The following is a 27671-nucleotide window of genomic DNA, read 5'->3' on the forward strand; positions in this document are numbered from 1 at the left end:
CATGAAAGTGTACTCTTTTTAAGTACACTTAAGTGGTCGTTTAATGTTATATATTTTTGCACAGTTTTTTATTTCAAATATACTTTATATGTATAAATATAAATATATTTAAACTATACTTACAAATATTTACTTAAAAATACTTTAAAGTATTTAAAGTACACTATAAGTGCACACTGAAAATAATTAAGCTCACTTAACATCGTACGTTACTGGAAAGATGCAGCATCACTCCTCCACTGTGTTCCAGACAGCTCAGTCGGCTCTTTTACACTGTGCATCTGGATATACACCACTTATAACATAGCATTTAATCATCGTTTGATGAATCACTACCAGCATGATCGCTAGAAAATATACACAAACATCTCTTTGAAAGAAAATTCTGTTTACCGCCTGTTTTCTACAAAACCGACTTAATTGAAATATGCCTGCCGCAGCCCTAAATCAGCACAGATAGTGTCGGGTTAGACTGGACTACGAGTGGTTGGTAAATAAAAAGCAGGTTTTTGAATGGAAATACAGCACACTAAAGTCTGGAAATGCATGAACTGATAAAATGTATAAAATGCAACTCTACACTATTAAAAGTAAAGGTTTCAAAATATTTTTTTTGTCTGAAGTGATGCCATAGAAGACCCATTTTGGGTTCTCCAAAGAACCTTTCAGAGAACAGTACTTAAAATGACCTTTTTTTCTTAGTGTAAAGAACAAATCTAAAGAACTTTTTTTCCACTATAAAGATCCTTTTGTAGAATGGAAAGGTTCCATTGATGTTAAAGGTTCTTCATGGAACCATCACGCCAATATGGAACCTTTATTTTTAAATCAGAGCTGGATGCAATGTGAACAAATACAGAGTCAAACCCAGAGAAGTTCTTACCAAGCCATGTGTTCATCTTCTCTGAACTGCAGTGCTGCAGCAGAGGCTCGATCAGCTGATCCACGTCTCCTTTAGGAGCTTCTTTAGTGAACTTCTGCTCAGATGGAAAGAGAAACAGAACAGCAGCTCATTCAACATTTTGCTTATATGCACCTTGAGGCCAAACATAATAAATCCAACTGTGCCTTATTCAAAAAAACACAAAAACTGAGCGCTGCCATACCTCCACTGTGATGTGCAGGGGATCCACAATCTGCCAAATCATAAGGGACAGGATGTCGATAACCAGCAGGGCTCCAACGGTGGCATAGAGCTTCCAGGGCTCCAGGTGCTGCTGGGATATAAAAAGACCAGTGAATCAACTTTCTATCCAGGACAGTGAAAGACACAGCTTGCGCCATGATTCATGACATCATATAGAGCGTAAGTGCAGAGAGCTTGAAGGGGAAACAATGACCCATTATCAGGATGCCAATTCAATCCGCCACACGGGGCTGCGCTTTATGGTTTAAGTAAGGAAAGTGTCTTTAATGGATTTCGGCTGAGACCATAACACTACAACAAAATCAATAGTCGTTCTTTTTTTGTAGCGGGGATGGCGTTTGTGAGCAATTAAACATAAAAAGCATTTATTTAAAGAGCAACATAAAAAGCATTTATGTTCTCGGTGACTCGTTTTGTTTATCGTCACTTTTGAGAGCTCATAAACCTCAAGCACACCTTCACAACGGCGAGGATGAAAGAACTCACGCATAGCCAGACAACTGACTCGAGAAATTTTCTGGGTTCAAAACAAGTTATGCTCTATATATGGCCTGCTATGATAACCAGAGAACTTTGACTCATGCCTCTGTTTGAGAAAATTAACAGGAATGTACTAGAAATGGACATTTAGGGGGTTTACAAGCAAAAATGTAAAGCTTGCATTTTTGTTCAAGTGCTTATATTAAGCTCTAAAGGTGCTTCAATCAACCTTTCAGTGGTGGAACAATTTTTCTAGGTGGATGAGCTTCTGGTTTTGCATTACTGTAATTTGTGGATGTGTTTTTCTCTAGGTAAACAGACCCTATCTGGTGTTTATACTACATGAATCTTACAGGCTTTACTGCTTGGACAGTTTTAGTTATGAGCAACATAATCATAACAGAAATTGAAATATTCAGAATAATTTTGCACAGACAAGATTAGCAATAATTACATTAGTCTGTTAACACATCTACTATACTCAAAGGTTTGAGGGCTGATTTGCTGTCAAAAACATTTTATATTATCAAAATGGTTGAAAATGGTTGTGCTGCTTAATATTTTTCTGGAATCCGTCATTCTTTTTTCCCAACGCTCTCAGAAAAAAGGTACAAAATCTGTCACTTTGGCAGTACCTTTTACACTTTTGTAGCTTGTAGGTACCAATATTTACACTTTAGGTACTAATATGTACCTTTAAAGTACCAATATGTACCATTTAGGTACAAAGGTGTCCCTTTTGAAAAGGTACCGCCCCATGACAGCTTTTGTACCTTTATTTCTGAAAGTGAAGACTCTTTGATTCTTTGCTAGAAAGCTCAAAATACCACCGTTTCACATAAAAATATTTTGTAACAATGTAGAGTAAATGTTTTAACTGTAATTTTTATCAATTTAATGTGTTAATGCTAAATAAAAGTATTAATTTCTTTAAAAAAAAGAAAAAAAAAAGATTGGTCTCGTGGCTCTACTTTCACAATAGACAGTTTCCCCATAGGCTTTCATCTTAAGTACGTCTTTACAAACTGAGAGACAAGTCTTAAGTTATTTTCTGTTCTGTTTTTTGGAATTTCATGAGATATTATTTGAGGTATTTAACTTGTTTTGAATGTGTATTATAAAATCCCCATCACGAGTTCCTCTGTACTTAAAATAGAAAGTTTGTCCCAAATATTTCTATCTGTCTTATGGTCTATAATAAATTCTGAAACTATTCTTTATTCCAAAATTGCCCTTGTGTATCCCTGACAATGACTTTTCTTTTTAACATAAAAAAATCTCAATAGTGACGCTCCAGTCAAAAGAAGCATATTTGAAAATGACTAAGCTGTTAATTTGTTGCCCCACTGCACATCACAGATCATTTCTCTATCTCTGAATTCTTTCTGTGTGTAGAGGAAGATAGAACGAGAGAGAAAGAGAAAGAGAAAGAGAAAGAAAGAGAGAGAGAGAGAGCGAGAGCTCTCCACAGGGACTCATGACAAGCTCCTCTCCACCACAAGACGGACGTACATGAATGCTCAATAATAGGCATTATGTACTTATCCTGAGAATACCTTTATCCTCTGTCTTTTCCTTATTTTAGTTATTATGGCTGCTGTGCATTTGTGTGATTGGTGATGTGAGGGCTGCACTTCAAAACATAACTTTCTTAATATTTTTGTTTAGTCTTTCCGTAAAATATTGAAACATTTAATTGAGAAAACAAATTAAGATGACAACACTTTTTGTTAAGCATAATCCATCACAATTTAGTGAAGTATATGTACAGAATCATAAAAAATGTAAGAAAAATAACCTTTTAAGATACTCTACATTAGTTAACATGAACTAACAATGATTGTATTTACTAGCGTTACCCATGATTAATGAATGCTGCAAAAATATCTTGCTCATTGTTAACTGGTGTTAACTAATACATCAACAAATGGGACCGTATTGTAAAGTGTTACAAAAAAGCCAAACATAACGAATGTAAACTATCTTTTGCAGTGTGTTTGTGGTGATGGAGTGACTGCTGGTTCATGGGGCTGTATGGAGGGCTCATCGAGCTGTGCTGTATGATAAATGTGCTGTTTAAGGATGCTCAAGGACAACGGGGGACCCATCTCTATGAGATCAGACAGAGAGACAGTGGCTAGGCCAGAGAGGCAGTGGAAGTGAGATGGAGATCTAACGATGATAACATAGAGAGGAACGAGATATATACTTTATAAAGAACAATAATTCCACTATGATATATTGATCAGTCCAGCAGCATACTGAAAGTCCTTGACACGACAAGTGAAGAGTAAATACAGATAGTTTGTCTTGAAACACTTCAAATTAACCTCACAGTCTTATTTTAGTACCTCTTAGATATTATTATATGTTTTTAGTAATAATTTTAATTATTTTTTTCAGTGTTTAATTTTAGTTTTGGAAATCAACTAAGATTTTAGTTGTGTTAGGAATAATAACACTGGTTCTCTACTCACCTTTCTCTTGTCTTTCTTCTCATCCTTCTTTGTGAACACCGTGTGAACCCACCAGATCTTCGTGAACATACTTCCATAAGCCAAACTGAAGCCAAGTCCAAGCAGCCACAAACGGAACTAGAAAAACAATTTAAAAAATGCCAATATTTCAGTGTTTAACTTTAAAAGACTTCAAATTACAACTACTAAAATATAATAAGGATGCGCCAATATTAAAATTATTGCCAGTATCGATCAGCTTATAATTATTCTAATGTTATGGGAGATAAACAATCAATGGCCAATATTCAAATCCTAAAATTCGAATTTTATTGTATTCCGTTTTGTTGCATCACAACATTCTAATGTACAACATGAAAAATTAAATGTTATTAAATTAGTTTTAGTTGTTTTAAAAATTAAGTTTAAGTGAGTGCTATATGTCACCAAAGGTGAATTAAATGTAAAAATAGGAGAAAAGTTTAATAAAACTAAAACTTTATTAAAATTAAGCTGCAAAAACAGCTCGTTCTGATCTTCGGGCTTTGCTAAGATGCTGTTACTGAAGAAAGGGATGGTGCAAACTAAACTGAACCTGACGGCAAGTCTGTGACCTATGAGTAAGTGTAAGCGAAGAGATGTCTGAAAGCAAGGCAGCGAAACAAGTCTTAAGGGTCTGAGAGAGGGTGAAAAATGGTTATGAAAAACTAAATAATTCATATTTTTTTGATGCAAGAAACCTTGACTAAATGAAGAAAAATACTCACAGATACGTCTACTTAAAGCCCTTCTGAACAAGAGTGTTCAGGGAGGTTTTACAAACTCAATTACTAGTACTATAAATAACATCAATATAAATGACAAAACGACGTTACCCAGAATGCCTGAGCGCTTACCTGACAGACCACAGGAAACTGAGAGTTGCGTACATGCAGTCCGTCAATTCCCAGAGGAAAAACGGCAGCCAGAGCCATCATACAGCCCACTGCTGTCATGTTATTCAGGTACGGCTGGGAGTTTTGAATGTACCTTTACAAATAGACATACATACTGCTGAATTTGCAAAAAGAAAACAGGTTCATACATTGAACAGATGCTAATGTAGTGCCTGCCATATACTGTGGCCAAAAATATTGGCGCCCTTGGTAAATATGATCAAAGAAGGCTGTGAAAATGAATCTGCATTGTTAATCCTTTTGATATTTTATCAAAGAAATTCACAAAAATCTAACCTTTCATTGGATAATAACAATTTAAAATGGGGGGAAATATCATTATGAAATAAATGTTTTTCTCAAATACACGTTGGACACAATTATTGGCACCCCTGGAAATTCTTATGAGTAAAATATCTCTGAAGTATATTCCCATTCATATTCACAATTTTGAGCACTCTAGGGTGATTATGAACATGAAATTATCCAGGCATGGCTTCCTGTTTCACAGAAATATAAATAGGAGGGAAAACTAAGCCCAAATTCCCTTAATCATCCATCACAATAAGAAAAACCAAAGAATATATTTCTGATGTGCAGCAAAAGATAATTGAGCTTCAAAAATTAGTGAAGTGGCTTTAAGAAAAGAGCTAGAGCAGTGAAAATTCTCGAGTGGCTAAAGACTCTCCAAGGACCACAGCTGGAGAATTGCAGAAAATAGTTGAGTCTCGGGGTCAGAAAACCTTAAAAAAAAAATAGTCAAACAGCACCTACATGTTGTCTGGGAGGGTTTCAAGAAAAATTCTCCTAGCTCATCCAAAAACAAACTCCAGCATATTCAGTTATCAGACACGACTGGAACTTCAAATGGGACTGGCTTCTATGGTCAGATGAAGTAAAAAAAATAGCTTTTTAGCAGCAAACACTCAAGATGGGTTTGGTGAACACAGGGATAAAAAGTACCCCATGTGTACAATGAAATATACTGCTGTATTTTTGATGTTGTGGGCCTATATTTCTGCTGGAGACACATGGCATCTTGTTTAGACACATGGCATCATGGATTCTATCAAATACCAACAGATAAAAAATCAATAAGTGACTGATTCTGTTAGAAATCTTGTAATGGGCCATGTTTGGATCTTCCAACCGTACAATAATCCAAACACAAACCTCAAAAACAACACAAAAATGGGTCACTGAGCACAAAACCAAGCTTCTGCTATGGCCATGAACCCTGTAGAAAATGAGTGAGGTGAACTGAAGACAAGAAGCACCATCATGGAGCTGTGAATCTGAAGGATCTGGAGAGATTCTGGATGAAGGAATGGTCTCTGATCTCTTGTCAAGTGTCTCTAACCTCATCAGGCATTATAGGAGAAAACTTATAGCTGTTAAACTGGCAACTGGAGGTTTCAAAACGTATTGAATAAAAGGGTGCCGTTAATTGTGGCCAATGTGTATTAGAGAAAAACATTTATTTCATAATGATATTTTCCCCCATTTTAAATTCTTATTATCCAATGAAAGGTTAGATTTTTGTGATTTTTTTTAATAAAAGATCAAAAGGATTAACAATGCAGATTAATTTTCACAGCCTTCTTTGATCATATTTACCAAGGGTGTCAATGATTTTTGGCCATGACTGTATAGCTTCGAATGATTACCACATGCATATTTGATATAATATGGTGTTTGGTCATTTTTGTTAGCATAGTGAACTCTGATTCAGCTCATTTAGTTAATCTCTCACAGTGGAATAGGACTTACACTCCTCTGTCTTTTTATCCCACAAAGATTCATAGACGTGCTCACACATTTACTCACATGCATGATAAGATTTGTAAGTGTTCAGGGTATTAGCTTAAGCTGTCTGCTGAGAAAATCTTGTTGAAAGTCTAAGTGTCTCTAAGATAAAAAGACTGACACACCAAACATTAGTCTGAATGTGTCGGTGGAGTTTGAATATGTGTGAAATGTTTTCGCTATTCGTAAAGCATTAGCCGGTTTGAAACCTGTGTGCGCACACAGAATGCTTAAATATGTGAATGTGACCCTTGGAAGCACCAGCTAATTGTATTCATGTATCACTCTGTCCTCTGCACTGAACTCACACGCGAGTATGCAATATAAATGAACACACGCCCGCAGGTTGAAGCATATATTCCCATCCACAACTAAACATACCTGACGTTGCTGTTGTAGATGTTAAAGGTGAGGCAAACGATGCCCATTAAAATGCCCAAGCCAGCGAAAACAGACACCGAGACGAAGAGTTTTTGTGACAGATATCTGAACTTCTGAATCACCACCGTCTGGTCAGCAGGTGGACCAGAGCCTGGAGAAAGAAATGAGGATTTTTAGTATTAGATTATTTTATACAGTATTACATTGAAATAATAGGGCAATACTTTCATTAATAACATTAAAAACATTATTAGAGGTTCTAGCTATTTAGTCTTTAAAATTAAGCGCTTTTGGAAGAAATTATTAGGGAAAGAGGGAGGGGGAAGGGGACTAAAGCCTGGATATAAAATAAAATTATAAAATATAATTTTATATTTTATAGATATAAAGATATAAAATAAAATTGTTAAAAACTATTAAAAATAACAATAACACATAACAACATTACAAAAAACCAAACTACATTGTAAACTGAAAATATAAAAAAGCTTATTTCAAATAATAAATACTAAAAAAGCATGTATAGGAACTGCTAAGATCAGTGTTGTTATGGTTAACTAAAATGAAAACAATTTTAAATAATTTTTATTAATTTAAATAAAGCTAAAATAAAATATAAAAATAACATGAAAAAGCAAAAGAAAAAAAATTATGAAATGTTGCCTAAGCCACTAACCAAAATAAAATAATTTTAAGTTGAAGTAAAATTACTACAGCTAAAAATGATATAGAAATAATAAATTAAAATAAATTAAAGCTAAAGTGAATATTAATAATTATCGGGGTTCAAGTACTTTAAGGCATTTAAACAAATAAGAAAAAATACATTACATATTATTTAGCAAGCCTCTAACCACCTAAATCAATTATTTAAAAAAGCATTTTTGGAAAATCCACGTAACATCATACAAATATAATTTTTTTTTATGTTTATGACTGTTATAGCACCACCTATGGTCCGATCTCCATAAAACTTTTGTAGAATATCAGAGACTGATTCAGACAAATTTTACATGCATCAGAACATTGAAACCTGAGGAGCTGGAATTCAGAGAGGCCCCAAGGAAACAGGACAATGTCATAAATTAGTCTGAAGCAAGCAAACTAACCAACTTTTTCACAGAACAGCTTACAACCTTGAGACAAAAGAACACTTATTGATAATTCCAATTCAGGAAGGAGACTGTCAAATTTGTTGCAAATAATCAAGACTGATGGTCAAAGAGATGGCCATCACGTGTTCCACGATTGAATTCACAAGCTTCCTTAGACTGACTTCTCCCCCACATAGAAGACAGACCAAACCAAAATTCCTCTGTCTAAAGAACATGCCTTCGTTCTCCATAGAACTACACAAAGACTTTCTTTTTCATATGCACATAAAATCATCCTAAAAGGACATTTCTATGCAGAACCCCATATTATGTTTGTAACCCACATATTAGACTATCACGTTTTAATCAAATATTATGTATTTTTAATCATTATCTTTTTAATCATTATTGAATAGCTGAAGGATTCAGATGCGTGTTTGGTATGTATGAGTTTGAAAAATCATGCTTTAAATGTTTCTTCCAATCAATTCTTTGTCAAATGTATCATATTCTGGTTATAGAAATCACATCCAAAATTATACTTTGCAAGAGTGTGTAAAATTCGGACCATGTGACTGATAACATGCTGATTTATGATGGAAGGAATCTAACTGGTCAAGACATCAGAGGGGATGTGTCCAGAAGCCGAGTTTAAAAACTCAGGACACCATCAAACTCTCTCTTAGTCACCCTTCGCTCTTCTTCTTAAAAAAATCCTCTTCTTCTTAAAAATGCTCTCTTGGTCCTTTCCCCATTCTCGTCTTCTTCTCTTTTGCCACCGCGTCTTGACGCTGCTCTTTGAGCGCGCTCTGGCCCACGTGCCAGCTGCTACAATAATGAGAAGAAAACGAACCTAGTCTTTACATCCTTTTATTCTTTTACTTTATCTTCTTTTCTGTTGTGAGTTTCGTGTACTCGGTTAAGTTTTGCCGCCACGCCTCGTCTCCGAGTTCGAATGGAGTCTGTGACCGCCTCAAAACTTCTACCAGCCACAACTCCATTGGCTTCCCAAGACGTCACTTCACGACTACTGAACTCTCAAATAATCAGACACTTCCGGGAACCCCCTTTCTGCGACGACGACGACACAAAGGAAACCCCTTAACACAGGCATAGCAAGCAAGTAACACCTCCAAGTTCTAACTGAATCAGGTGCAGTTAATATAAATTTTAGCCTCATTGAGAAACTCAAAGCGAGGGTTAAATAAATGATTGATGGTTGTTAAGGTCTATGCAATTGAACATATTGCTATAAACTTGGGATTTCACATTTCCATTCTCTTAAACTCATCCTTTCCTTACTTTCTCTCTTTCTGCAACGTGTGAATGTGTGAATGCTTGTATATTCATGTGTTAGATTAGTTTACATGTCTTAGGTTTATATAAATAAAATCTTATTTATATTGAAAAGAGAAGTATCATGTGTTTTGTGCTCACAAGTTAATGTCTTAAACTGCCGATCTTGTTACTGTGCTATTAAATAGTGTTTTCACCATATTTTAGATTTTAATATCCAGTGCAGAGTTTGTTATACGGCTCGTTCAGTGAATCGTCGTAACAGTGAGTCTGTTCAAATTCCTTATAAAATCATAAATGATTCACTTTGAGCTAAATTAAACTATTTCTTTAAATTACATATTAATATTACGTTTTTTATTATGTTACACTTTGCATGCTTGTTGAAAATCATCGGTCGCATGTGCTCACCAAGTTTCCTGAAGTTTTGAGTTTTTGTTTAGGATTTTTAGGCTTTTGGGTATATTTAGACACTCCCCCTTTTAGAAACGACCCCGTTATAGCTACCCAAAAGGTAAAGTTCAACATTTTTTGCATAATTATTAACCTAGAGAGTCCAGAGAATTGTGCTGCAGTGCTTATACTGAGGTTGAGTGACAAACCTAGGACTATTTTTAACTTAGTCCGATACTTAGTAGCGGTATCGGCTCCGATACTGACATTTTCTGCCGGATCGGGTATCGGTCAGACGAGATGATGAAACAACAATACAAAGAGCAATTTGTAACATTTTACCAGATTTAGCCCTAAAATATTCACTTTTATTTGTTCCACCACTAAATAATGTTATTTCGCTAAATGTTTAGATTTGATAAAATTGTGCACTCATGATTTTTCTAGAATAACTTTTGCTGCTAAATTATCCACTAACCTAATTTTTAATAGGGTAATAGTTTATTTTAAGGTGTCCTTGTTACACATGTTACATGTACTTACTATTATAATAACAATAAATTATGCATAACTACATGCAAGTAACCTTAAACCAAACCCTAATCCTAACCATATAGTAAGTACATGTAGTTAATTAGTATTACTCAGTACTTGATGTATAAGTACACTGTAACAAGGACACCTTAAAATAAAGTGTAAACTATAATAGTATTTTTGCAATAGATTATGATTATATATTTTTCCATTTGTTATTTTTCATTCACAAAAGAGTGTTGATCAGGTCAACACAGAAGTACAGAAATTCTACACTGATTTAAAAAAAAAAAAAAAACTGCGCTGGTATCAGATCGGATCTGAAAAAATGGTAACGTTGCATCCCTACTGCGCACCTTATGAACATTTTGGCGCGTCCCATTGTGACTGAGTTTAAAGTTCAACTTTTTTCGAAAATTATTGATATTCACTCTCCAAAGAATATTTTGGCACTGGTTTGGTTTCGATTGGGTGAAACACCTAGGACTAGTTTGCAAATGTAAGGTTTTTCAAAAAATCCAAAATACTCGAAAATTTTGCCCGGGTGACGATCAAATCTGAAGCATACTGTACATTTTGCACATAAAGTACACAAACAATTCTTTAGTAAAAACACAAGTAGTACAGTAAAAACACAAACAATAGTATATAAAAAATACTTTAAAAATGGTTAAACTTACATAGCATGTTTACTTTTTTTTTTATTTTACTTATTTATGCAATAATCATGTATGAAACAATTGAACAAAAGAAAGAAAAGGAGAGCAGCACTGAACCTCTGTTTTCAGAGCCATAAATGAGTCACTTTATCTCCTTCTCTGCCTCTCTTTCTCTCTCTAGTTAAACTAGCTGCATTTCAGAGTCTGCAGAGAGAGCGATAGCTATCGAATTTCACCTCACTGCCATTTGACTAAAGCTTCTCCCCCCTGGTCTCTGTGAAGCGATACCATCGCAGACTGTTTCACTGCCTCCAGATGGGTAATCGGCTGGCCATTTGGCAACAACAAAGGACAACAGGGTGCATTGTGGTCAGCTTCCTTCAATGGGAAAGCACCACACAAGACGTGCACTGGTGTCACATTCTTTTGCAAGTGACAAATAGGCTGGGGACTACACGGCTTGTTACATCTATCTCTAGAGCTGATCGTTTTATAAAGCCCAGCTCCAGGACTCTTGCCCATGCGGTCCCACCGGAACCTCTCACCAGAGCATCTGATAAGCGCAGCGTGGATCTCGCTGATATTGATTTAAGGAGAGTGGGAGATCCAACCGAACGCGACCGCTCAGGGCACAAGACGGCCAACAGATGGATCCTGGGATGCTGGGAAACAGCGTGGAGCTGCGCTGATGCTGGAATAATCTTAACAGACAGACCCAGGATGTCATATGGCACAACACATGAGTTTAAGTGGTTTGTGGAAATAGAAAGTGGTTGCTATGGTGTTTCAGGTCAGAATGTTAACGTTGCAGTGTTGCTATGGTGTTAAAATTAACTCGCAATCCATGTGGAGCTGCAATCCTTGAGGAACTGAGTGAACGCATTTACTAGGATAACACAATTCATAGACATTAGCAGTCGGTCGGGTGTCGATTATACATAAAATGGGGTTGGAAACCCATTTACTTCCATAAAGTGAAATATTTCTGAGTGAAATTTGATTTGGATCTAATTTGGAATTGATTCGATTGTAAAACATAGCCAGGGATGGTGATGTCAACCAAAAAGTGAAGTCATTTCAGAGACTGTGCACTATTATTATGATGAAAATTTGTTTACATGCACTGATAAGACAAGTAATGTGCATTAAAGGGAAGTCGTGGCCTAATGGTTAGAGAGTCGGACTCGTAATCCAAAGGTTGGGAGTTCAAGTCTCGGGTCCGGCAGGAATTGTAGGTGGGGGGAGTGAATGTACAGCGCTTTCTACACCCTCAATACCACGACTGAGGTGCCCTTGAGCAAGGCACCGAACCCCCAACTGCTCCTTGGGCGCCGCAGCATAAATGGCTGCCCACTGCTCCGGGTGTGTGTGTGTGTGTTCACTGCTGTGTGTGTGCACTTTGGATGGGTTAAATGCAGAACACGAATGGGTCACCATACTTGGCCGTTTGTCACTTCACTTTATTTCACTGTATGTCACTTCACTTCACCTAAAGATGAAAATTCTGTCATTAATTACTCATTTAATGAAATCTGAGAGCTTTCTGACCCTGCATAAACAGCAACGTATACCACGTTCAAGGCACAGAAAGGTAGTGAGGACATTGTTAAAATAGTCCATGTGACATCAGTGGTTCAACTTTAATTTTATGAAGCTACGAGAATACTTGTTGTATAATACTCTCAGATTTCATCAAAGATATCTTAATTTGTGTTCTGAAGATGAACGAAGGTCTTACAGGTTTGGAACGACATGAGGGTGTGTAATTAATGACAGAATTTTCATTTTTAGGCATAGTTCACCCAAAAATGAAAATTCTGTCATCATTTACTCATCCTCAAGTTGTTCCCAACCTGTATGAGTTTCTTTCTTCTGTTGAATATATAAAAGAAGGATATTCTGAAGAATATGGGCCACTAAACAGTTGACGGTAGCTATTGATTCCATTGTATTTTTTCCCCTACTATCTCTTTGCTACTACGGCTAACTTTAACTGTTTGGTGACCATCATTCTTTAAAATATGTGTTCTTCCTTTGTTCAAAAGAAGAAAGAAACTCATACAGGTTTGGAACAACAACAACTGGAACAACTATCCCTTTAACAAAGTAAATACAGTAAAATATTGATTTCAAGGTGTCTCTAATGCAATTCAGGTCCACAATGAACGTGGTTGTAAATGTGTGTGCATCCATCGGGCCAAAGAGCTCCTGCTGTTTAATACCTCTCCCTGTCCTTGATGGTGGAATCGGGACAGTGTGTTGCCATGACGACCAAGACCCAGCGATGAGAGAACAAGGCGCAGATGCAGTGGTTGTCAGGGCGACCGGGGAGAGCGAGAGAGAAAGAGCGAGGCCAGTGAAGTGGATGGTACCAGCGAGAAACAATTGAACATAAAGATTCAAACAAAAACGTTCCCACTCAGCTGGGAGATGAAGGGACGTAACCTTCACTTTGCAGTGGGTATGAAGGAGAGGGAGAATATCCTAACGAGCGATGACTGGTCAACATGTGCCATCCAATCTGGAGCAAAGTCACCCTCTCCTTCAAGAGGCCTTTATTTCAGCACTGATTATTTTTAGCTTTACACGCTGCCGTCTTTCTGGAATACGCCATCCGGGAGCGTCAGTGACCATTGCGGCAAGGTGAAAAGTTGGGTGGTGATGGGCAGCACTTGCGCCTTAAGAGTCATCTGTCTAACATCTTCTATTTCTGATGATCTCGGATTCCTGTTCACCTCGTCACGATCAAACAGCGACCTTTCGCCTCACCAGCAGACTCGCTGCAATCCGCAGTCTGGCACAGTCAAGGGTTGCTGTTAAAGCGATGACCTCCAAAGAGATCTATGATCGACAACTAATGCAAAAGTTAAAGGTGCCAGACTCTGCAAGCCACCTGGGGTATACAACAATGCTGTGGGCACTATTCCCAGTTGCAAGCTGGGTAAATAAATGAAAAACAGGTTCCCCTGGAACGGATGGTGAAAAACGCAATTAGCGCATTTCGCAATGCCTATGTGCTACAGTTGCCATGGAGCTCGCTGCTTCTCTGAGTTTTTAATAAGCTAATAAACAAGTTCAAAACAGCATAAGTCCATCGAGAGCACATCTAGGGAAATGTCTAGGCATAGAAATGGTCACATAATGACAACGGTGATGTGGCGTCGCACCGCCAATATTATAAACCAACAAACCCAAGCTGCTATCACAAAGCTCAAGGATGTTATTCAAAACCGCAAGCTCTGTTCGGAGCCTGTGAGGGTTTAAATAACAGGCAATGACAATCAGCTGAGGCACGTCGTGATGTCTGTGCTGATTGGACGATTTGTGCTCGTCCAGTCAAGGTTAGCACGTGCTGGGAGGCAGCTGGGGCACAGCCCGGGCTGATTCTGATTTGTGTTGTTTTCAGCTGTCAGTTGGCATCTTCTCAGTGCACCATCAGCAACACTGAGTGTAAGCTGGTCATCAAATACAATTAAAAAGATTAAATGAAACCATCACTCATTGTATATTGCACGCAATTTTTATCAGTGCGCTTGCTCAATTTATGATTGGAATTAACTCCTGGCGGTTTTCTAATGGCATTCATTTGTCTTTTTTTGTTGAGCCGTGCAGAGCTCCCGCAGCGCGGCTACCCTCACGGACAGAATGCTAAACAGAATTTGACTGACTGATTGATTAACGCCCCGTAGCAGCCTGTCGTCCGCGGTTCTCTTCGTTTTGGGGGCGGGGCTTAGAACGTGCGGCTGTGACACTGGGAGAGATGCAGATGAGTGGCGAGAGCAATAATGTGAGTGATTGTTTGAGAGGAGGTTTAAAAGTGCTTGAGACAGTGATAAACAAGAGCATATATGGGAGATGAGAGAGACGAATGTGTCCTCACCTATCCACCTGTCATTCCCATACCAAGAGAGATTGCCTTTAGTCATATCGTAGTATCCAATCTTCTTGTAACTTCCTCCTGCCGAGAGAAAGGGAGAGAAGTGCGATTCAGAAATATCAACATCAAATGGCATTCGCAAAACATTTTTCCTCTATAATGTGACATGTTTTTGTACGGAGCCCCTTAGAGCTCATGGTGGTGGAAAGATTTCGGGGTGGGTGAAAAAAATCCGGGGTGGGAGGAAAAAATATTTTTCACATCTTTTGCGTTCCCTCGCAAAACTTTTGCGTTCTCTAGTTTTGCGAGGGAACGCAAAAGTTTTGCGAGAAAACGCAAAAGATTTGAAAAATATTTTTTCCTCCCACCCCGAAATCTTTCCACCACCATGAGCTCTAAGGGGCTCCGTATTTTTGAGACAGGATATTTAAGGAGGGAAAAAATGTTACTGACTTATCCACTGGGAATTCAGCTTTATGCAAATTAGCAGAGATGCAAAGTGGTGACTACCAGTGGGAGTGCAGGGTGACCCCGTTAACACGCACTTAAGAAAAAGCTTTATTTCGGCATTCCGAAACATCACGCAAACATGAACATTTTCCTTGCGTTGCCTAGTTCACCCTAAAATGAACATTTTCTCATCATTCAAAACCTGTAAGACTTTAATAACATTAATATTCAGAACACAAATAAAGAGATTTTTAATATTGTGTCAATAATTGATAGTCCATCCAACCAAAACATTAAAATTGCAAACAAAATCCATATGAATTAAGTGTTCTGAAGAGACGCAATCACTTTATATTGGGGTTTGTTCTCAAGCGTCAACCAAGCACATCTGTACAGGGATATGGTAATGGAAAAAAAAATTAGATGGGAGGAAAAAATTGATTTGAGTGTGTTTATGTTCCTTGAAATGTAGTGTGTTCCCCGAAAAGCTTTAAGTTCTCTCGCAAAAGCTCTGAAATACAGTTTTCTGGAGGGAAGGTAATACTCTACATTTGAGCTTCTCTTTACCCTATTTGATGTGCTCTATGTTTGAATGTTTATATGTAAATAAAAACCTAAACTCAATCTGTTCATCATATAAAGCAATCGTGTCTATATAGAAGACTTGGATTAAACCACATAATTGATATGAATTACTGTTATGACCTCTTTATGAGCATTTAGAAGCTTGACAATTTTAGTTGCATGGACTTTCAATGACTGGATAAGAATGATAATATAATAATAATAATATCTTAATTTGTGTTTTGAAGATGAATGAAAGTCTTATGGGTTTGGAATGACATGAGGATGATTAAATGAAAACTGAAAAGTCATCATGACCATGCTATCAATGAAAAGAGGGCTTCCCTGTTCCAGGCCCGGAGCCAGAAGGACATCCCCGTGCCCCCCCTCCGGATCGAGGCGGACGGCAACACTATAGTTTAGCGTGTATAATAGTCTAACTCATAGTGTAAAATTGTCTAACTGATTGCTTTTAGATGGAAAAGCTACCCATAACTCCTAGTCTAGGATTTGTTTTCTTCGTAATAATAGCATAACGAAATAGATTTGGCAAACAATCCAGTGTATCTTCTGCTTTGGAAAGCATCAAATGATTTTACAATGCATTTTCGCAGAGGGGAACAGAGTAGCCAATCAAGACATGTTTGTTGATTCAGACTACACTGGTTGTGCTGAATGTTTGTTGTTGCATGCAACTCAATAGAAAGCTGTTAATTCATTGTCTTTATTTATTGCTTCTCTTTTATTATTTTTATAAATTGAAAATTCAACAAACGTTATAAAAATCATAAATTTTTTGGTTAAAAAATCTGAAAAAGAATCAGTTGTTGATTCCCAATTCCACCCACTTCTGAAGAGGCTGTGGGTCAAGATCTGTAGATCTATAGTCAAGATCACTGACTATTATTGCTGTAACTTTTTCTAACATTGAAAGTAATGAGCATTAAATCAGCAAGGTTTTATAAAAGCTAGGTTGCCAGTAGCCTAAAGTAATGACTAAATTCTTTGGCTGTTGGTTAACATTAACTAGTCTGCGCTGCTTAGGTGAACTAAGAAAATCATTCTGAAGTGGAAAAGATTATATATTTTAAATCATTTACAAAAATACCAGGAATATGTTTTACAAAAGTAAACGGTAAATTTTGATTTCATATTGACTTTCATAGATGCAGGGAAGTGGAAAACAGGTAAAAGGAGAGTTTTAAGGGAGGAACAAAGGAAAGAGAAATGTCTTCACATTGCTGTAAATCAATACAGTGAGGCTGGATCAGATTTAGGGCAGCCTTTAGAGACCAAACAGCATTTGGATTAGACAAACAGACTGAAAACAGATCTATCATCAATCCTTATTTTCCAGCAGACGTATCAACAGAGCTTTTGATGAGAATGCACAATAGGGTCACTCTCCCTTAAAATCAGCTTTATAGAGAGCGCTGTAATTGCGTACCACCGTATCAGCAGTGCTCGAGCGAGGACCACAAGACAGAGGAATTTATCTTCTGTTACGTTCTCTCCCTCCTGCTCCAATTCTGTTTTCTTTCATGCACGCCCTCCCTCTCTTTCTCAAACACACACACTGGCGGGCATCAGAGATCTGTGCAGGGCTCTGAGGGCCTCCACCCCCAAAGACAACGAGAAATTAGCTTAAGTGAGAACCATTATAATTATCAGGTGATCATTAAGCATAATTACTCCAGTCAGCTTGGGCTTCCTCCTGGGAGACTTGAAAAAGAGGCAAAAGAGATAAAGGCTCCGGAAGCGCTGTATGATCCAGGCATGAGAAGAAACACCTAAAAGACTGTAATTTCCACCATTTAGATCAGGGGTCGGCAACCTACGGCACACGTGCCAACAGTGGCACGCAGAGGGATAATCGCTGGCACGCGAGCAATAGGGAAAACTGCATACTGGTGTACATTTTTACGCAATAACTTCTCATAGTCCTACAGCCTGTTAGGAGCTATAAATACTATTAAAGTGTGAGAATTAACTTGCACTAGTCCACAGATGTGCGCGCGACCGCTGCACATACATGTTCTGATTCTATTCGATTCCGATTCGCAAGCTCTCCATTTGATTTGATTCTCAATTTTTTGATTACATTCAGTGAATATAGTGTTAATACAAATGCTATTGATATTTCTAAAAAATTAACAGTAAACATCAGTTTAAAAATGGTGAATTAATAAAAAGAGATTAAGAACCACAGACCTGTATTTTAAACCTATATATTTTTTTCTACAGTTCTATTTTTTAAAACTATAAGAGGGCCCTAGAAAATGTTTTCTTAATTTTTCTGGTAATCAAATGACGGCATAAAACATTAATTGAATTTATCCTAATCAAATGAAAATTAAACCCTTTTATTTCTTGACAATCATTCAGCCGATCTCCGGGTCTGGCGGTAGCACTTTTAGCTTAGCATAGATCATTGAATCGGATTAGAGCATTAGCATCTCGCTCAAAAATATTTTTCCTATTTAAAACTTGACTCTTCTGTATTACATTGTGTACTAAGACTAACGGAAAATGAAAAGTTGCGATTTTCTAAGCCGATATGGCTAGGAACTATACTCTCATTCCGGCGTAATAATCAAGGAACTTTGCTGCCGTACCATGAATGCAATGATATTACGCAGCGCCTGAAAGTATTCCCCAGCTAGGTAACTAGTTATGACATAGCTGGGAACTACTTTCAGGCACTGCGTAATATGGTACACGATGTAACTACAGAAGAGTCAAGTTTTAAATAGGAAAAATATCAAAAGTCTTTGGTCATTTTTGAGCAAGATGCTAATGGTCTAATCTGATTCAATGATCTATGCTAAACTAAGCTAAAAGTGCTACCGCCAGACCCGGAGATCGGCTGAATGGATTCGAAAACAGTAAAACTCAACTGTTTAACTCTTGGGCAGTTGGAAAATGAGCCTATTTCCAAAAAAAAGTGGAGTTTTCCTTTAAGACTGCACAATAGTAATATATTTTTGTCACAGTTTCTTCATGTTAAACAAAACTTTTATTTTGACGGGTAACCGTGAAGAACTTGCAGCTGCTGTGAATTTGATATGACAGTAGTTTTCTCAAATTAAACAGTAAAATCCTAATAAAGTGACTCTCAGAGCAGCTGGAGATGATATTCATGTTTTCATATTGTCATATAGACCTTTTTCTGAACGTGGAAGTCTCGCCTGACTAGAACGGTGCTTTACATTTCCGGTTTCTAGTCACATTTAAATATTTTCTGAGCCAATAATATAACATGAAAACTATGAAAATGATGTAAAAAAAAATCATGTGGCACCATTGTTTCATCACTTTACAGTGTCGCAGTGACCGTCTTTTTGCAGTAAACCTGTCATAGTTTAATGAGTGGGAAGATGACATGAAGCGATGCGAGGTTAGCTGCATTGAAAACAGATGAGCGCACATACAGCTCCCGTTCGGGGCGAAGATCACGGAATTTTGTCCACAGAATGATAAGAGCAAACACTATTTTAACATATTTTATTATTTCACACTCAGTATTTAACTTAAACGCTGCAAGCCATGCATACAGCGCCAGACATGACAGATTTTCTGGTACGCAAAATAAGTACTTTAAAGGAATTTCTTAGCTTATTACTGTTACTGTGGCAGCCAACAACAGCACAGCTTAACCCTCCGCACATTTTTATATTTTATTGAAAAAGTTTCAATTCAGCCCATCTTTTTTTACCCCGTCTTAACGGATTTCTATGGAGACTGGAACATGAGAGCACCCAAACGGAAGTTAGAATCTGTCATGGCGCCGCTCATCGGGTTACTCAGGAAAAAAGTCTCTTGACTCCACAACACCGAAAACACAGCGAGCATCGTCCGCGCTTTAGTATGTGTGTAGTAAACAAAACAATACCTCGCGCCATCCGCCATTCATTTACTGCGGAAATCATGGTGTCAAATGCTTCCGCAGATTTGTAGTATTACTATAGCATTTCACCTGAGCATTGCAAATCACGCACATTGCTTTGTTCTTGGTTCTTGTCAACATATCTCTGCCATGATAAGCACTGAATAAATGACAATGTTTCCGTTGTAACATCGTGCAAGGTAGTGGGGAAGACTAATGATAAGATTCACGTTAATCTGATCTTGTGTTAAATGTTTGCTGAAATAAATATCAGAAAAGATTGATTCGCAGCTTTTGAGAATCAATATTGAATCGACATCATTTAAAAAAACGATAAATCAAAAATATTTTTTTGTCCAGTCCTACCAGCTACATTAGCATTATGCAGGTGACTTCCGCATGAGCAAGCTTTATTTTCATTTTGATGAAATATTTTAATTTGAGTTGACTTTTGCATGAACAAGCATCAATTACTATCACTAACACTGACTTTTGAACTTACTTTATGGTGGGCTTTAAAAAAAAAAATATTGGAACAGAGAATAAGTCAAGTCAAGTCACTATTATTTGTATAGCGCTTTTAACAATGCAAATTGTGTCAAAGCAGCTTTACATCAGCTTGATATAAAGCTGGGTGGCTTTATATCAGTTTTACAGTATTTAGACGGGGAAATATTTTGTCGAAATAGAGTCATTCTCCTCTGGCCAGACAAAATATGCAGTTTAAATCTAGGCTAAAGCAGAGTCAGAATAACCACCTAGCAACCACCTAGAAACAGCACAACAACACCCTGGGAACTTCCTACATTAACCTAGCACTCTGGAAGTAATTTTTGCATGGGCAAGCATCTCTCACAATTTTGGTGGACTCTTTCTACTTGGACTAGTATACAACAACACATCAATGCTCCAGCAAACACCTAGCAAAAACATAACACCCTGAACATTGTAAAGGGCAAACATTACATCAAAAGTCTTACATTATGGTGGTCCATGAAGAAACCACCTAGAAATCACACAAAACACCCTAGCAACTGCACAACAACACCTTAGCAGTCACACTTTTAATGACTACTACAACACTGGCAGAATGGCAGGGAGTTCTGGAGGGGCAACTATTCATATTTTCTTCAGAAAATGTTAAAAAATAGTTCTATTTTTTTGTGTGTCAAACAAAAAGGGATTGACGTAGGATCTGGGCACCGGTAGAGACACAAAGAAATGTGACAGATTGAACAGGGGAACACAGGCACACTGATCAAAAAGACAGCTTCTGAAACGACGCCAATACAAAGACTGAAAACAAACGACAGGAGAGAGAAAAGGATCCAATCTGTGTGCGACAGCTAAAGTTGCAGTCACAATGCACTCATCACTCGAGGAGGTTAATAAGCAAATGAAGGGAGAGATGCCCCTGTCACCATGTCTGGAAGTTCAAATGGAATACTTAAGTCTGGAAATAAGCCTGCATGGAATATGTGGCTTCCATTGGTATTCCAGATGCTGGTTGTATAAACGTTTCTTTCCAAAAGATGGTTTTGAAATTGACCCGTTATTCTTACGATGCTTACTCTGTTAGACTTTCAATCCCACAACACTGACATCTTCAAAGAAGCTCTAAACATCTGTGATGAGGCCTTGGATTCTTGTTAACCTTTGCCAGACTAGGCCAAAACTGCCATATTCATAAAGAGTTGTAGCAGTCTCAGAACCTTTCATTGAGCAATAATAGAGGTCACTGTGCTCCTGTTAACCTTTAATACCATCAATGTTTTACACTGGCATCAACATTTATACACTGACACAACTCTATCAGAGGTTTATGGAGAGATATTTGAACCTGATGCAGGTTTTGCTCCGTCACGCACTGTAAACTCTGGGATTTTATATAGACTTTATATGTACAAAGTACTGCCCAGTTTAATGCATGAGGGCACGTCCTAAGGAAACTGGTTTCATACAGGCACCATGATGTCATTTAATGCTTTTAGGGAAACACTTTAGAATAGGGAACACATATTCACTATTAACTAAGAGTTTTCTCTCAATAAATGAGGAGAGAATTCTCACAATTTTGACCTTCAACCTGTTGGTCTCTGTTAAAGACCACTATATGAAGAAAATCCTGGAATATTTTTCTTAAAAACCTTAATTTCTTTTCGACTGAAGAAAGAAAGATGTGAACATCTTGGATGACATGGTAGAGCCCTGCATTATGGCCCAGGCCTGACGGGCCCCGACTTTTTTACATCCCTACGGCTGGGCTTCAGGCCAATTTTCACATCATAGTTCAGATTTGTGCCAGGTCTCGGGCCTGTTTTAAGCTTCTCCTTATTTTTATATTTTAGACATCCATCAATTAGTGATGAAAAACAAATTGCCAAGCTGGTGGAAACAATGCGAGTTCGACGGTGTTTAGTGTCCTGTTAGCCATCTCCTCATTAGACGCACCTTTAGAGAGAAGTGCATCTTCACGGATTATGAATATTATGAAAGAGTTTTTTTTAGATTTGATTTATTTCATTAAGTAGTAATTTAATTATTCTACAGATATATTTATCATGTCTGTGAGGCTTGTATTCGCTGAGTTTCGGTTCATTTTTTGAAGCACTTCATTGCTTTCTTTATTTTATAAAAGCACAATGTTTTGTTGATATTGTGAGTGCACACAAATAAAAGTAGACCCTTTACAGTTCCGAATGATGTATTACTCTTACCTTTATGAGCAAAAAGTACGGCGTATTTTAAGTTGTTTCCATTGAACAAAAATTGTAATTGATTGCTCTGGTGCCTCCATGTGCTGCGCTTTAGCTTCCACTCTCCGCACAAACTACTGGATGCAGCGCACATTTATCTAGGTTTAACGTTTAAACATTGTTATATGCTTGAACTGTTTTAGTATATCTATAGATTTTATTTTAGGCAAGTCGTGATGATTTGAGAAGGCTAAATTGATCAAGCATAAGCTATGATCAGCCTGCGGGTCTGCGCTGGCCGTTACTTTAAGAAAGAAAAAACTTATTTAACGAACAAAAAATGCTCCAAACATTTTTCTAAATTAACTTAAAAAAAGTAAACAAAATATAATCACTTTGCCATTACATACAAAACTGAACTATTTTAATAGCTGAAACACGAGTTGTTTTGAGAGAAAGGGGGAAAAAAAGACGGGCTCTGGTCGGACTTGGGCCAGGGCTAGGGCCTAAATTTGAGGCCCATGCAGGGCTCTATGACATGGGGGGTGAGTAAATTACCAGGAAATTTTTAATCTGGAAATGAACTAATACTTTAATAGTTAGCAAGGTAGTTGCTAAGTTGAGGGATATTAAATATAGCCAAAGTGCTAGTAAAATGCATGCTAATAAGCAACTAGTTAATAGTGAGAACTGGTCCTTAACATAAAGTGTTACCACTTTTAGTGCTCATGTTTCGGTATAACAATCATATGTTCAAATGTATGAATTAATTTACTTCTTTTAACCTCACCATCAGACCTGCACACACAGGAATGCGATAAATCGCAACCTAAAAAATGCTGCCTACACGGAGGTAAGAAGTCAGCCAGGCACATCTGAATCAAATTTTTGCATAACATCCCATCTACTAAGATGCTTTCATCTAGTTGGCTTTTAAAGGCAGAATATATGTATTCCTTCTTTGATATCCCATATCTGTGCATGAGGCTTGGCGGTTGGTGGAAAGAATAAAAATGGCATCATAAGGCATCATAATTATTTATAAATTCCCAATGTTTCAACTTGACGCAATTTCAATTTAGAAACACACATTTGTTTGGATTAAATATTTTCTTGTGAAAGTGACATGACATACAGCCAAGCATGGTGACCCATACTCGGAATGTGCTCTGCATTTTAACCCATCCAACGTGCACACACACAGCAGTGAACACACACACACCGTGAACACACACCCGGAGCAGTGGGCAGCCATTTATGCTGCAGCGCCCGGGGAGCAGTTGGGGGTTCGGTGCCTTGCTCAAGGGCACCTCAGTCGTGGTATTGAGGGTGGAGAGAGCGCTGGACATTCACTCCCCCCACCTACAATCCCTGCCGGCCCGAGACTCGAACCCGCAACCTTTGGATTACGAGTCCAACTCTCTAACCATTAGGCCACGACTTCCCCATAAAAAGGCAGCCTTCAGCAAAAAGAGGGCTGCAGGATGACTTAAAATTAGTCATATTATTATTAACGTTTATTATTAATAATATAATTAATATATTAAAACAATCTAACTTTATTAAAAACATATAAAGAAGATGTAAACTGAAAACAATTTTTTAAGGTGCCTTGGAAGCTGGAGGCAGTTTCCTCAGGAACTCAATTTTAATGTCATAGAAAAGGTCCTGATTACTTATGCAGGTAAGCAATTTTCATTTTTAACTTTTTAATACAGGTCTACAAACAGTTATGAATCAGAACTATAAGAACAATATATCCTAGACAGATGAGACAGGTAGAGCCGATTGGTCACAATGCCAGACATGTGGAGACCAAAAAGTGCTTTGACTGCTTTGATAAAAAAGACCCTCGCAGCAACTGTAAGGCGTGCTGGTGGAAGCTTTATTGGTTTGGGGTTACTTTCTGCCTCAGGCCCTGTCAGCTTGGCATCATAGGGTAAACCATGAATCCCACATTGTACCAGAGGACAAAACCACGTGAGACAGTCTGTCAAAAAGCTAAAGCTGAAACGTAGATATGTACAAAGCAGACCTTGCAATAAATAACTCAAAACCCTCAAGCAAAACCACAAAAATAGTCTCAAAAAAGACAAAATGCTGGGCTATCGATTGAAATCCAAGATCTCAACCTCGCAGAAGTGGTGTGGGGGGACTTGAAACAGACTGTACATGCAGAAAAGCACACAGTCAAGAGTTCTGCATGGAATATAAAGCAAAGATGTGCTAATGTAGGGCACGGATACACTTAAAACACCTACAAGCAGCGACTTCTGCCAGAAGTACATTGAAGCAGGTATCTTTCCACAGAAGACTATTGCATCTCACATCTTTTTACTCTGTTTTGAATTCTTATTTTGTTCAGGGTGAACTAAGTGTGAATTTCTCTACTTTAAAAAGTTTTATACCCAAAGAAATATATGGTTCTTTTGAAAAGTATAATCAAAATGATACAGGCTCCAACAAGATGAAGTGACCTAGAAACAGTTTTAAAGAGTTGTGCCATGTTAAGATAACATTAACAACTGAATACTATTCACTATATCACAGTGTACCCCATCATTTGACTTTTTCTTTTGTCTAGCACTGCATCTGGTATCTGTATAAAGTCCAAAATCAATGTTGTATAGGCCAATGAATAAAAAAGAAAATAAAAATATACTAAGTGCAACATTACGCATAGATATCTATACATAAATGTCTTTTTTTTTTAAACCTATGACACAAAATGATGGATCTTAAAAAGAAAAATGGACAAAAATTAATGGGTTTAAAAAAATTCTGATTTAGTATGGATACGAGAGTGGCTTCTTCTGAACCACCATGTCTACTAAAATATTCAGTGAATTGTATTAAGTTTTCATGCACATGTAATTTTTTTTCTCTTCAATCATTTTTTAAGAGTGCATGAGAGCTGTGAAAAAATATATTCTGAGCTAAACAAAACAAAACAATTAAAGAGTAATTTTTCTGGCTTTGGCAAAATGATTACAGCTCTGGAGCTTTTGAACCCAGAAAAAACTGTGTTTTACCTGACACCTGTGCTACTCTCCAAATGGAGCGAGAACACTGATCGCAGAGTCGTTCATCATTTTAGAATTGAGCAGAAGCAACCATGCATACGGGCTACACCTGCTGTCCACGCTCACTCTCATTTACACTTTATTATATCTGTACCTTACAGTTTTCAGGGGGAAATAAATCATAAAATTACTTTTGTTTTGCTCACCTTGCAGCTGTTCGATGAGGGTCCATGCCATTCTGGAACCCTGGGCGTCAAACACCACATGACCCTGAGAGAGAACAGGAACATTTTTATACTGCTGTGTTTATCGCTCTCTTAAATTTTATTATACTATTATTTATATGCTATTGTGGTATTCATCAATATTTTAAATTCATTTTCTTTTTTTATATTTTCAGTTTACATTTTAATTTCCTGCAAATATGAAACCCTGTAAATATTTAGATTCAACCTAACAGGATTTTCTAAAAATGATGTATGGATAATCATGTAAACATAAGTCTAGGAAGTGTTCATCTTGAAATGTATTTTATGAAAATCTGTAGAGATGCATGTACACATGTACAGCAGAAGATTGAGTGCAACAAGTATTTCAGCAAAGTTTTAATCATTCATTTAGAAGTTTAGGTATTTAATAAGATACAGTATTGAGTTAAGTTAAAGTAAGTTTGTTATATCAAATTTTTGTAATATGTCTATTTTATTATTTTATTTTTACAATATTTGTATTTATCTTTTTTATTTATTTTAATTTCAGTTTTAGTAATTTTACTACACAAACTTCTTATTTCAGTTAGTTGCGAAGATAACATTTCTAATTTTTAAAAACAATTTGAGTTAAAGTTTTTCAACTAAAATTAATTTTATTTCATTTCAGCTTTATTTCAATTAACTAAAATGTTTTTGTTTTAGATTTAATTTACAATAACAACATTAGTAAGCATATTAGTTTTACTGTGGTATCACAATTGTGTATCACTGAGTATGATTTAAATGTATTGGTACTGACTACTGAATCTTTGTTTATGTAGCCAAAGCTGTCACTCACCGAAACCCCCTCAAATGAGCTGGTGTTGAGGGCTCGGTAGATCTCTGCAGTAATGTCCTTGTTATTGTAATTAAAATCTTCCAATCTCCGTCCTTTTGCCTTCAAAGGCCCCACTGTCTTATTGAGAGCCAGAGCCAGAGCCCAAACCGCATCATACGCCAGAGGAGCTTCCTGAAACCCTCCGGTTTCTTCTGGATTCTTCCCACCCAGCTTGGACATCAGCTGTGCTAGGAACTCCTGCGAGGTCTGGATCAAAACAGAGGGCATACGGTATCATCTGACATGCATATGAAAGCATACGCACACAGAATAAACTCAGTGCACTAACAAGAGCTTATGCATGATGGATTTTAAGAATGACTTCACTGTCGCTACAAAAGCACCTAACTGAAAAAAAGCGCCAGACTTCTGACGGCGAGAAAGCGAGAGAGGGGTCAAGGTAAGTTACAGTACAGTTCATCACCGTGGGAGTGCATCATATAGATGAAGGTACTTTTCTCCTGGGTGTGAAATCTTCATTCACACACACCAGGACCTGGAGCGCCAAAAATAAACTCCCGCTTTCACACGTTCTCTGAAGATGTTCCATGTCATTAAGGGGGTACGGGGAAAAGAAATAGAGTTGGCGCGCTCTTATCACAGCGGCATATGAAAACCGTTTTCCTTGACATTTTTCACACCTTATAGAAACAGCTGAGGCACCTTCCTCGCTTCAAACAGGTGTATTTTAGGAAATGATCCAAGCTTCAGATGGGCATCTGGTGATTGCTTGATGCAAATGGACAGCAGAGAACATGTGTGGATAGAAATTGTGCGTCAAGAAGCATTTAGACTCTCTTAAAATTACACCTTCAAAGTGAAGGACGGTAAAGTGAGGATGAGGGGAACAAATTATGGTGATGTTGAGCCAATTTAGCATGGCCATCTTATCACAAATTGGCCTG

General features: G+C 37.4%; 1 protein-coding gene across 1 annotated transcript in view; it reads right to left on the reverse strand.

Annotated features, from left to right (window-relative positions):
• Window positions 1-27671, reverse strand: part of LOC306846965 (gamma-aminobutyric acid type B receptor subunit 1-like) — an 81683-nt gene that overhangs the window by 9774 nt on the left and 44238 nt on the right. Inside the window, exons 11-18 of the mRNA XM_079380696.1 lie at window positions 26728-26973; window positions 25884-25947; window positions 15062-15139; window positions 7206-7356; window positions 4980-5112; window positions 4105-4221; window positions 1107-1217; window positions 884-980 (exon numbers count right to left, since the gene is read on the reverse strand). Coding sequence (XP_079236822.1) covers window positions 884-980; window positions 1107-1217; window positions 4105-4221; window positions 4980-5112; window positions 7206-7356; window positions 15062-15139; window positions 25884-25947; window positions 26728-26973 — 997 coding nt within the window. The remainder of the gene's footprint in view (window positions 1-883; window positions 981-1106; window positions 1218-4104; window positions 4222-4979; window positions 5113-7205; window positions 7357-15061; window positions 15140-25883; window positions 25948-26727; window positions 26974-27671) is intronic.

This window comes from Barbus barbus (genome assembly GCF_936440315.1).
Source record: "Barbus barbus genome assembly, chromosome: 27".
NCBI lineage: Eukaryota > Metazoa > Chordata > Actinopteri > Cypriniformes > Cyprinidae > Barbus > Barbus barbus.